This window comes from Platichthys flesus, chromosome 9, assembly GCF_949316205.1.
Source record: "Platichthys flesus chromosome 9, fPlaFle2.1, whole genome shotgun sequence".
NCBI classification, from domain to species: Eukaryota; Metazoa; Chordata; class Actinopteri; order Pleuronectiformes; family Pleuronectidae; genus Platichthys; species Platichthys flesus.
In genome coordinates this window covers 4,688,895-4,702,207 of record NC_084953.1, presented here as the reverse complement: position 1 = coordinate 4,702,207, position 13,313 = coordinate 4,688,895, and the positions used below count along the sequence as shown (strand labels likewise).

Below are 13,313 nucleotides of genomic sequence, written 5' to 3'. Positions count from 1 at the left end.
GTGTGTGTGTGTTGAAAGCGCTAGCAGGCACAGAGACAGACAGGCAGACAGGAGGAAAGACGACTTCCATTCACCTGGTGTTAAACCTATATGAGACAAAGGGTGTGAGCCGGGACGGAGAAGAAAAGAAGCTTTTGTCGACGTCTCTGTCGGAGTTCACAGCCTCTGCTTGTTCTATTACACTCTCTCTTGGAATGGTGATATTAATCATATCCACTTTCTAATAAAGGTTCCTACCCCCTGTTTAGACCTGAAAACAACATGATAATATACAGATTGTCTTTGAGTGTGGATCCGATTTGAGCTTCAGGCGTTAGCATCCCAATGTTCTCTTCCCCTCGCAGATTGACGAAACACAAATTATCTCACACACCTCATTTTATTGAGGATTATTTTACTTGTGCTGCCAAAATGTAGAAGTTGCATTTCTGTTTTGCGTTTTGGCTTCGGATCAGCCGAACTATACAAAAAGCTACACATCTACAGGTGGAGGACTTTGTGTCCTTCTTTTACTAATTACTTACTAATTATATCTGAGTCATATGTTGCTACACTAGTGGGAACCTTTTCCAGTTACTGTGGCCCCGCCCACATGTGGACAGGAGTGACATCACAAACCCTGACTACTGGCATTTATTTAATGCAGTACTAAGGCAGAAATATTCAGCCAATAACTTTTATTTTAACATATAAAAGAAGCCAGATGGACATGGAAACACGTTTAAAAACTTTATGACTTTTTAAAATTCAAAGGGGAACTTTAAAAATGAATGTCACAGTGATTCTTAGCAGTTTGAATGAGATGTGGGATGAAATAACACTGTTTGACTATAGAATGAAATGTGTCTACAGAGGAAAATGACATTTATCAAATTTGGTTTTGTACTAAACTAAGGGAACAGAAAGATATACTCTATCCTGTTTACTGGGGCACATGTAGACCAGTGAGGTGAGTACAGTGAAGTAGCCCCTTGGACTTTTCTCGTGCTCTGCAGATATTAGTAACCATGCGCTGCTCAGGACTGGGAACAGCTGGGTCTTGTCACAAACAGTTAGGCAAGTGTTTATTCCTGTGTGTGTGAGTGTGCGTGCACAGGAAGGCCACAGGGCGGAAACATCTGTGTTCACTGCACTTCGTTGTGATCATAGATGCGTTTTGAAAGCAAGACGCCGAAAGCACTTTTACATTTTTCTAAAGAGGAGATATTTGAGGTTTTACAGCGTCCCTGAAGTAAAGTAAGGGGAAATGTGCTTTTACTTTTATTTTATTAATTTATAACTTTAATAAAACCTTGATAATACAGCGGGAGCCCCGTTGAGATTCCATATATTATTTACAAGTCCATTGTCTCAGCCGTGACACAACACGCAGGCTAAAAGATGGTTCAGCCAAATCGTCTGAACTGTTAATGTACCTCTTAATGGCCATAAAGGTTTAAAAAAGGCATTTGAATAAATAAATGAACATTAGAGCTCAACAAATGTATCTGTTGGCAAATGAATATTGGCCGACGAAAACCTTTCACAAACTTCCAGACGTGCACTTAAGTCCTTTTCCTGAAATGAAATCATGAGGGGCTGAATCTGAAAAGTAATGTCTGAGTCGTGGGTATCATTGCCAACTTTTTTCTAAATGTTGACTGACAGAAAAATGATCCGAGAGGCATCAGCTCCTGAAAATCCATATCGCTCGACTGCACCAACATCCCGGTCCTGAGTGACCCTGAGACACAAGAGCAGCACCCCCGGGTACATGAGAGGAGAAGGACTGAAGTGCTGCTGCCATCATTCCCCCCCCTACATCTCTGTGAACCTCTCAGATAACTGGAGAGTATCAAGGTCCGAGCGAGTGGAGCATTGTGTTTTTCATCTGTCAATACAGGATGAGTTTCTAATGGAGCGGTGTGTCGGTGACTCACTTTCTCCGTCAACCTGCCTCAGTGTCTCCGTCTGGTTTGATTCACTCTCTCTCTCTCCACCTTTTTCTGTGCGTCACTCTTGTCTGTTTGTTGGTCTCAATCTCAGAAAACACATCCACCCACACACAACCACCCCCCCCCCACCCCCTCCACACACACACACCCACACACATCCAATATTAATACCTCCCCCGCCCATACCAGACTCTTTTTTAACTGACAGCACACGGAGTGACCTTCAGATCACACACAATCCAAACACACTCAATCTCGCCCTCGCTCTCATCTCCTCCTCTGCCGGGGGCCGATGCGTTCTGTCCATCTTCCAGGAGGAGACGAAAGAGGAGACGCAGGAGGAGACGCAGGAGGAAAAACAGGAGGAGACAGAGAGCGACAGATTATCACTCGATTTCAACACTCTGCACTCTCCTCAAGGCCGGGACACTTTAATCAGAACCTGTGAGGAGCGGGGAGCAGTGAGATGAGATACAGAGGGGTTTGACTTGTGATGTCTGGCGTACTGACTGGATCTGCAGCTGATTGGCGGTTTGATTGGATGGGTAATTGACTGATTGATTAAATGCGTGATTGCCCCTCCGGCTGTGTGGCTGATGGACTGATGGACTGATGGACAGGGTGACTTCAGGATGAAACAATAAAATATAATCGAATACATTTAATTGATCACAGATTCCAGATCTGGCCTTGGTGGAAGGGATTTCACTTTACTGAGACGCTCCAGTAAATTAAAGCTGGGGTTGGTGATCCTGGAAAAGCAAGAAGGAGCAGGTACTGATAGACCCCACCCCGTCCAATCAGCCCACCCGTCAAAGCCACGCCCCCGAAACAAAAGAACGTCCACTTGCTCGCCAACTTCTATCCGGACGTGAAGAGTATTTCAACAAATATAGAAGAATAAAAAGGTTTCAGAAATAACTTACCACCCGTTTATTTAGTGAAGATGACAAAACCCATACACACTTCCACACACACACACACACACACACATTCACGCGCACACACACACACACACACACACCACCACCACACACACTCCATCAATCCTGAGCAGAGAAGACAATAAAAAGTGCCCCTAAAACACACAAGTGCACATAAAGCAAATCTGTAGTTTACAATAAAATGTGTTTTATCCATCTGTAGTTTACAATAAAATGTGTTTTTCAATCTGTAGTTTACAATACGAGCTGTCCACCCATAATCATAAACGCCCCTGAATAGAACATAACAGCTCCACGAGACACATGGCTCACACCCACCTGCAGTCCTGCCCCTCCTGCAGACAACAGACAATGAAAATGCCCCAGAGGGGGACATATGTGCAGAACCGGACTCCACCACAGACGTGACTGGAGTGACTGGGATTGGGAGGGGAAATGGAAATTGGAAAAAATTTACAGGAGGGCTCAACAGAGAGGCAGTTGCACAATTAACGACACATTAACTGAGGCATAAAGCCGAGTATGATGAGCACGCCTGCCTTTAGGAACAAGTTAATGCAGCCGGAGACCTGACTACACAAGCTTCAGGTGCAGGTTGTTTACCATTCAAACCAGAAATATGGATTTTAAAGGAATATCTCAACAGAAAGATCCATATTACACGACAATTTTTTAGATATTGAAAGATATTGTGTTTTTAAATATTGCTTGTTGTATGTCTAATACATTGCTGCTGTAACACAGAAATTCCCCAATCTAGGATATATAAAGTACATCAATTTATTTATCTATTTATCTTTTTATCTGTAAATGATGTACTCGTGCCAAAGGAATAGGAACCCTATAATAAAGATATTACCCCCAAATAAAATAATCCAATAAAAACCTATTATCATGATCTCACATATTATATTTTCTAAACTAATTACTAGTAAGTATAAAAACAGACTTCATTGTTCTCTATAAGTGTTTGAATCAAAAATATTCCTCTTTCGTCTCCCGTGAACTCACCGGAGATCTCGTTCTGAGGGGCGTCCGCCAGAGTGAAGCCTTTCCCGGTGTAGAACTGCCGCAGGTCCCCGCAGCTCCGGTCCGCCCCGAGCACCGGGCCCGGGGCTGCAGACAGACACGCCAGCGCGCACAGGAGCACCGGGATCCGCATCTTCCTCTCAGGTGAGGTCCCCACCTCTCCAGCCTTTCACCCCCCAACCCAGTGAGACGCAACACAAATCTCGGAGGTCCGGAGGTGAAGCAGGAGGCTCCCGGTGGTTCCGCTGCTCTTCTGGATGTTTGGGGAGTTTTCAGTCCGTCAATAGATGCATGTTTCCCCCGGTGCAAACCCGCACACAGCCCCGGTGAAGTAACACACGCGCACCGGGCGAGGGAGGAGAGAAGAGCTTCGACGCGCGGCTGGAGGTGTCAGGTACAACCCGCTGCTCCTCCTCCCTTCTCCTTCTCCTCCTCCTCCTCTGGAGCTGCAGAGATGCCTCAGACAAAAGAGAGAGAAGTGTGTGTGCGTGCGTGTGTCCCTGTGTGTGTCTGTGTGTAATTGCGTGCAAGTGTCGCTCAGGCAAAGCCGGTGCAGACTATCACCACCGGGTCATAATAATGAAAATGAGTCAATTATTTATAATGAAACAAAAAAATCCGTAATTTTATCAGAAGAAGGTCATTTGTCCGGTGGATTTTCCTCCTCAGGCTTTGGGACAATGAAATGAAATGAGCAGATGCTCTCTCTCTCTTTCAGCCCCTCTCTAGTGTGTGTGTCCGTGTGTGTGTGTGCGAGAGCGTGTGTATGCTGCTGCAAGAAGCCAGGGGTTAACCAGCGACACCTGCAGGCCACAATAATAATCAATGGGGGGGGTTATAATCCAGGGGTACCCAATCAAAAATGTTCAGTATTTATTCTCATTAATTTAAATGTAACATGCAGATTGAGTGAGTGCATTGGTTTCATTGAAACCTAATTTAATTTTAATACAAAAACAATACAGAATTGTCAGTATACAGTCCTCGACTGCATCATTTCTAAAAACTGCATCATGTGTTTTCTTTGCCGGATAAAGTTTCAGTCTCCAGCCAGGAAATAAAAACCTGTCTGAGGTTATCCATCATAGAAATATCTTTGTTTTTCATGATTCAAACTGCTTGTATTTGTGTTTTCTCTTTTATTTATAGCAAATTAGAACAAAGTTATTATCATCAGCAGGTCCCGAACAATTCATTTCAGTTGGGCTCTAATTTCCTCCAGTCTGACTCCACAGACACCCCCCCCCCGAGCAGGACCCAAGGTCAGGTTATAGATAAAGGTCCAACCGACAGGACATTGTAGTGTCTGCGCTCCCCAGACAGAGAGGCACCAACTTCAACTCTCACCGACTTTCACTCTTTTGCATATTTCACCAGGGGTCAGACGTGAGGACACAATGTGATTCAGGTGGGAGACATCCTCAGACTTGGGGGGGCGACATGCTCATGTTCCTCTGTTAGCGTTTGGCTGTTGTTTCACCTTCTGGTCTCTTTGATGCATTGAGTCCACATTCAAACCTTCTGCCTGAGACATCAGCTGCTGCCTGAGTTCTCCTTTCACCAGCTTCCTGAAAACCTCCAGAGCAACACGGATGGGTGGTGTGTTTGAGTTGCAGAGGAAAAGAGGGTTTCCTCCGTTCTCTAAACTCTTTAAGACTCAACCGATGTGTCATCCGATGAACCTTCTGAACTGCAGATATTTATGAGGTCGTGTTTGCTGTAAAAAGTCGTTATAATTAATAGCACCAGTAGCGTTGGCTCTGAATCTGCCAGTGAGTCAGTGTAGCAGTGAGCCAACACCAACACCACAACCCAGAAACACAGGCAACTCGTCCATATTAAAGATTCATTATTCATTTCACCACTTGTTACATTAATACCTGTGCTTTCTCTTGCTCTGACTCGTCCAAACATTGTGTAAAAAATAGCTGTGATGCATTTGAATCGATCATAATCGACTTGTGAAGTGAGGAATTATCACCTGGTTACATTTGAATCAAGGGGTCATCAATACCGGGAATAAATTCCACATCTGCATTCCTGGACATGTTGAATCACAGGCCCCATCGGAGAACTGAGTTTATCAATAACCTACATTTTTGTGTCAAACTTGACTTTAAGTTAAGTAATTGAATAATTTGATTATTTATCCCTTTGTCTTTCAGGCCTCACATGGTTTGTTTTGGTCTGAACCTCCAGGTCGTCTCCAGGTCACGTCCCAGACATAGACTGTGTCCAAAGAGATCACAGGCCACCTTATTCAAAGGAATCCAGCCGAGTTCCACACACTCAAGTGTTCCAACATCTGGACAGGTGTGAATCCAGTCTTTTTTTGCCTTGGCAGCCTGAGAGGGTGATAAAAGTGATTGGCACATACCAGTTATTTAAGCCGCAGGGAGAAATACGTTTCATACCTGTTAGTAGAAACAGAGCCAGGAGTAATATGTCAAATATCCACTTTTCTCCCGTCCATCAGAGACACTGAACCCTGCAGAGAGAGACACTCATATATTCTCGTTTTGGACTTGACGCAGCCAGTTTTCAAATGAGAAACTTTTCCCAACGTGCTAACAGAGTTGGAAAAATAAGAATATCAGTGTAATCCATCAGGCTCTGGAGCAGATGGCCACGTTCCACATCTGCATGGAGTGATATATTAAATGTCAGAGTCAAACACCAACGCTGAAAAGTGGTTAAAGCCGATATGAGAAAGATATTCAGGTCATTAATTCATGCAACAATGAGGACAGTGTCTGAGGATGAGCACAGGTGTCGTCTCCAGTTTCCTTCTGGCTCCGCGCTCGTGCCCGATTTCAAGTAAGCAACGTCCAAAGGCACCAACACAAAATAATCTATTTGGTCTCTGTTCATGACACGAATGGATCCAGGTAGAAACGACATAACCTTTAAACTGAGTGATTACATAAGAGTGAAGCAGGGCGGCCTGCCAGGTCAAACAGACACATCTGAATCAATCACAGGACTTAACCAGTTCCATGAGATCTGCTCGGCGGCTCTTGAACTCATTTAAACTCAGCCTGTGTTTTCTTTTCTTCTGTTCTCTCCCCATCTGAACCTTCTGTCCCATTTCATGTGCTCTTAACTGAGCCTTCACACTCCAGAGAATTGAGTTTCGGTACTTTTAGTCTTTTTAATTTTTAAATCCATGTCAGGGAGGAAAACAATGAAAAGACAAAGTGGCCGAGCCTGTTACGACCTGCATATGGCAACCTGCAAGTGTGTGTGTGTGTGTGTGTGTGTGTGTGTGTGCATGTGATTCTGAGCTGCAGTGACACATTTTTTCAGTTCTACTCTGTCTCCTGTCGAGCCTGTAAGTCATAATGACAGATATTTCCTTCTCAGCACATATGACACCACTGGCACTCTTCACTCACATGTCAGTCATTCTCGGTCACATCTGCAGTAATAAGACTCCCACTAAATCAAGAAATGATAAATATCAGTGGCAGCGGTTTGCACACACACACACACACGCACTTGCTATATATACACCCATTACATACTGTACACACACACACCTACACACAATGACTCACACAGATGATGGAACTTCAATATCTCACCTGCCAACTTTGATCAGAACTATCTGTCATGGAAGATAAGATCTGTCAGCCGGAGCCAATAACATCGACATAATGGGATGGGAGCGAGGCCCTGGCTGGCGTCCAGGTCACTGGGAACTGCGTAGACATGAAAACAGCGTGAAGGAAAATGATGGAGACAACTGTCACTCACATAAATGGGACAGAGTTACTGGGGAGTCTTGTGGACAAGCATGGGAATGAAAAGTTGGAATGAATAAAGTCAAAATGTGGAGAATTAGGTCCAAACGTCTTCATTAGAGTCAAACTTTAAAACATATAATCAAACTGCTAACGTTAGCACACATGATTAAATGCCTTGTGTGGATTATTGGGTGAAATTGTGCTTCAGGATCAGCTCGAGTCACAAAGGAAAAATTTAGTGCGGTAATCAGACTTTAAAGAGACTGTGGCAAAACAACTGTATCTGTTCAGAAAGACAAACCGAACAAGCTGTAGAACAGATCTAACTTTATTCTAAACATTTCAAATGCTTTCTCAAAATGCAAATTTGTAAATATCCTCCTCTGGTTTAGTTTACTTCTAATCACTCGACTTGGCATTTTGGCTATATTCAAGAGATACCAAAAAATATCTCTTGCTGATTTACTTTAACTTTATTCTTGGTTTTTCGACTTTATTTCACGAAAAACTAAAACATATCTCACCCTGATTTAGTTCGACTTTATTCTCATGACATGCCAACTTTGTGTCATGTCTTGAAAGCACTTTTAGCCAGTGAACATGGCCAGAGCTGAGAGCGTAGTGTCACAGTTCACAGGAACAATTTTGTGGTTTGATTTCTTGCGAAGACGTTGGGAGGTGATGTGGGTGTGAAGGAGGTGAGTTGGATGATTCAGTGCTGTTCTTTCACACAGAGGCTGATGTTTAATTGCCCGTCAGCATGACACTTAATCCCTGATTGCCTCAGCGGAGCAGCTCTACCCTGGCATCGCAGACTTCGGATAGAAAGAGGCCGCCAGCCACTGTGAGGTCGATCGGCTTTCAGGGTCAAATGACTCCTAAACATCTCATCCAAAATTGGGAGAGTACTGCACCGCCGCCGTTTAGATCCCATCAGCAGTTATTAATATTCAAGGATCTTCTACTCGCTCCGGAGCATTTGGAGAACAATGGTTATCAGCTCCAATGAGAGCCAATGAAAGATTGGAGCACCTGAGGGGGCGAGAGAGGCTCCAGTGTTGAGAGAACTCACTCAATCATGGGAGAGAAAAGAGTTTCTTCCATCTCAGGTTGCTGTTCCTGAGGCTGCTGCACAACAAGGACGACTTGATTCTGTGCCTTTCGACATCTAATATATAAATAGTTGCTGCATTGGGACACAGCGCTGCAGAAATCCAGCTGTGCCTCCCAGGTAGAGACCGTAACAGCCTGGAGTCACATTGTGAGGTGCAGCTGCAGCATGTAGTCAAGCACTAATCTGATACTCGAATGTCTCCGAGGCTACAAACTCTGGCAGGGACGGGAACATTAATGTGATTTAAATACAACAAACTATCAGAATTCTTGGACAAGGTTCGAAATAGTCAATGGCTGCGATTTCATTAGTGCTGGTGCAGGAGAAAATCAGCTTCTTCGGAAAACGCCATTCTGCGAAATGGCCTCAGTCGTGAACTCATCCTCGTTCCTTCACCTCCCGCCTGTCTGCCTCCGTGTCTCCTGAGGTTCAGAGTAACGTGGATTATTTGTGCTCTTTGGCTGATCAGGTATTTAAATTCAGTAAATGAGGTCATCACAGAGAATATAATACTATTTTTAATAATGCAGGGCGTGTGGACGGGTCCTCAAAGTGCCGTCTCTCTCCGTCTCTTTCCTCCTCCCTCTACGTCTTTCTCTCTCTGTGGCAATTTGCATTCAGTGATGTCTTTATTTCCCATCATCCCCTGGCAGGTCCCTGTGCCAGCCATGGTGGTGTGTGCCAGCGTCCTCACCATGCCAATCCAATTACAGTAAGCTCCCCCCAAAAAAAGTGCCAGAGGCCAAAGAGCTGCCGCTGCATTTACATATAATATACAAACGGTTGATCCAGACTCCTGAGATGAAACTTTTTGCAGCAGATCTGATGTGGTGGACGCTGCGATGGTGAAATGTACTGAAAATCAAAAAGTTCTAAATGAGGGCGAGACCTCAAAGTTATAAAGAGAATCTTGTTGAATTTGGTGGAAATGTATATTTTGCACAAAACCTTATTAATAGAACGGATGCAACTACAGGACAAAAGGAGTCGATCAAAAGTTGCACAAATGTGAAAAAGAATATTTAAGATTTGTGATTGTCTCAGGTAGTGAGATTCTTTCATCACCTTAAAGATGCAGAGTTACCACAAATGTCTTCCACCGTATTAAGCTCTAAGACTTAATTTAAACAGACTGTTGGGCCTTTGCAGAACTTTGTGCTCTAATGTAATTTAATAAATATTATGATTTGCAAACCCTAATAAGTACAGTGCTGCAACTGAACGGCTCAAGAAGAGGCTGCAGTTATTCTGTGAGATCTTGTTCAACACCATGTTTCAGGATCTTCCACTGAGACTGAAACAAAATATACAAAAGACACAAGGACGAGTTTGATAACACACATTTATTATTAAAATGTTATAAAACTGTTGATTATTGACACAACAGAGCAGGACACATGTGTTACAGGAGGTTTAGTCACGTATTAAATCAGACATTTAGTTTTACATTAGCACTGATTGCTGTCTTGAGAGAAATCAAAGCTGCTCACTGGCTGTTCATTGCATCCTTGTGGCCCTGTACAGTATTACAACCAAAGAAATTAGCAATGCTAAACTAAGTTAGGGTAAATGTAACAGTTTTATTTAATGTAAACTTTATAGCAGCAGGGCACCAGCAAAACAACAGGAAGTGAGTTCTGTGCAACTTCAAAATGAAAGTTTCACACACACTCACACACACAAACACACATCAAAGTGACTGAGCACAGAGCGACGACTTATCGGCTTTATCTTCATCCTCCAGACGCTTGTAATTTGAAGTCAACTCAAAACAGCTGCAACTGCTGATTATTTTATTCCATACAAAGTTTATAAGCATATAAAAGATATGAAAATATATTTTTGTTTACATTTTAAAAGTCTCTCAATTGCTGTCCTTAGCCCACACTAGTTTTAGAAATTAAGAAATTAAGATCCATTTATTCGTCCCAAACACATGCACAGACATGCAAAGGCACAGACATGCAGGTAGGGAAATGTAACCTCTGCTTTTGACCCATCTGGTGCAGGACACACAGAGCAGTGAGCGACCATGTACGGCGCTCTGGGAGCAGATGTTGGGGGAGTAAGGTGCCTTGCTCAGGGGCACTAGACAGGGTAGGGAGACTGTTGGATTTTTGGACAGATCAATCCAGGTTCGTCTTTTGTTGTCTCTCCGTGGAGTCGAACCAGAGACCTTCTTTGCCCATAGTCCAAGTTTCTGCCACTAGACCACCGACCTAGACCACAGTCTTTGAATAATGGATATCTATACATTTTACATATCAACAGTTAAGTCCGCTATCTTTTGCGTGTTGCTGCACAAGGTCACCTGCTAATGATGATGTGGTTGGCTGGAGTCCCACATCTCATCTCATGTGGATATAACGTTTAAACCATAATTAAATAACAGCATGTTTGTTTGACAGATTACGTTGTGAGTCTCCCTCTACCTCACATGGTATCTGGGCTCGTTGCCTGGACACCTCGCAGCCCTGAGCTCTCTATGGTGTTTTGTAAAGGTGTCTCATCCTCCAGTTACATTCCTCTATAGATAACTGTCCCGGTTTAGTGTCAGCGAGACACTTTCAGGAGAGGTTTGGCTCTTTTGTGGCAGAAAATCAAAGACAAAAATGGCTGTAATTGAACCTTCAGTGTGAAACCCAAGACGTATCTGAGCCGGTCATCACACGCAGCACAGTGTGCACATGGAGGGACCACGGCGTATTAGGGCCATGTCGAAAAGAAAAACTCATCTGAGATTTGAAAACAATGTCATGAAAAATTTACATTTTTAAAAGAATGATTTCGTAATCTTATGAGAAGAAAGAAAAACATTTTGTTTTCAATTTCACCCCTTCTGGATCCAAAATCTGGAACCAATCCGATGTTTCAAAGTCCTGATACTTATGATTATGTGTCCAACATGAAAAAGAATGTTATTTGTTAGACCTATAACAAGATAACCCACTTTCCAATTTTAACGTAGACAAAAGACTGATGTTCTGATATTCCCCCTATAGAATAACACGTAGCCTGAAATTATGAATTTATTCTCACACAATAAAGACTTTTCCTTGTTCTGATAATATTACAACTTTACTCTCGCAATCTCACAATTTCTTTCCTCTAACACGTCTGTTAGAAGCAAAGGAAATCCGTCTCCCAGTGACGGAAATGCAGATTGTGTCCTTCAATTGCGAATATATTTAAATAATTATTCCAGTTGTCTCTCCAGCTGCTGGGAGGTGGGGTTTTTTTTTTTGGGGGGGGGGGGGGGGGGGGGGGGACTTCACAAAGAGCCGGAAGGACTCGACAATCCTAATTAACGTGAATCACATGAGTCCCAGGTTTGGATCTGGGCTCAGCTCGACTCTGATCTCTCCCTGGATTCTCTCGTCTGTTGTCCTCCTCGGAGACAAGCTGATAAAACACGTATTAACCCTTCAAATCGTATTAAATGTCACATATATATATATTATCTCAGTTTGAATTAATGCATTGGGAGACCAGTCACCCTGTGAATGACTGCAGCAGCTCAGAGTTTAATAATAAATGACGATGAAATGTCAGATTATTATTCACTGCTCAGGCAGATGATTGTTTCCGACTTTTGACTGATGGGGATATTCAGTCTTTTTTTTCTTCTGCCGGCTGTTTGGTTTATTTTCATTTCCAACAGAGGTTCCTTGAAGCCTGTAAGTGAAATTGAATTAAAAGTAAAATAACAATAATTATCATTCAACTTGTGAACAAAAGAGTTTGTGTCTAGAAAAAGGGCCGTGAGGGATTCAGTCTGCACAGACACGCCGACCAACAGTCAGATGTTTCGTGCTCCTCGGTCTGAAGTATCACATAATTGGTTGTCGCCTATTGAGAAAAAATAAGTACACATGAGTATCAATGACCAGCCTCAGGGAACTTTCACACCTTCCTTGTTTGGTTCAGACGTCTCAGTTCAGTCTCAACCACAACAACAAGTGTAAACGTTGCCTTGGACCGAAGCCCAGGCCGATGGATCACGATGCAGTCAGAGGTCGTCTCAGTGTGGATTCAACCGAACCCTGGTTAGACAGTTTGAAATCCGAAAACACTTTAAGACGAGTTGTAGGAAGTTGACACAGCATTTAAAAGTAGTAGAAGAAGAAGAAGCTGTTTATAGACTCGCTGCTGTCTTTGCCTCCGACCTACACTAGTGAACCTAACTGGTTCCGCGCCCGATGTTTAGTTCACTCCCTGAACTGCAGATCAACCAGTTCACGAAATGTAAATAGAATGTAACAACGACTTGAATCTAAGCTCAGACCATTGTCCAGACCTTCATGAGTGAAAGAGCCTGAATTGAGTTTTATTAAACTTGATAAATCGTCACCAAAGTTCATTCACTGTCAACCTGAAGCTGGTTTAACTTCAGATGTGAAGGTCAAACCAAACCAATCGGCCTTTTGAGTCCAAGTCAGTCTGCTCTGTTCTATATTAATCTCTATTTACACATCAAGCCATAGTTACCTATAGAAACTCTTCATATAAATATATAATATATATATTTGTATTTACATCTTTCTTC

At 43.1% G+C, this 13,313-nt stretch overlaps 2 protein-coding genes across 2 annotated transcripts in view; both read right to left on the bottom strand.

Annotated features, from left to right (window-relative positions):
* Positions 1 to 4,406, bottom strand: part of LOC133961211 (glypican-1-like) — a 32,105-nt gene extending 27,699 nt beyond the window's left edge. Inside the window, exon 1 of the mRNA XM_062396250.1 lies at positions 3,890 to 4,406. Coding sequence (XP_062252234.1) covers positions 3,890 to 4,040 — 151 coding nt within the window. The 5' untranslated portion in view covers positions 4,041 to 4,406. The remainder of the gene's footprint in view (positions 1 to 3,889) is intronic.
* Positions 4,407 to 12,024: 7,618 nt separating this feature from the next.
* LOC133961210 (glypican-5-like) overlaps positions 12,025 to 13,313 on the bottom strand; it is a 39,077-nt gene continuing 37,788 nt past the window's right edge. Inside the window, exon 11 of the mRNA XM_062396249.1 lies at positions 12,025 to 13,313. This exon is cut by the window's right edge and continues 385 nt beyond it. The gene's annotated coding sequence lies outside the window, so the exon portion shown is untranslated.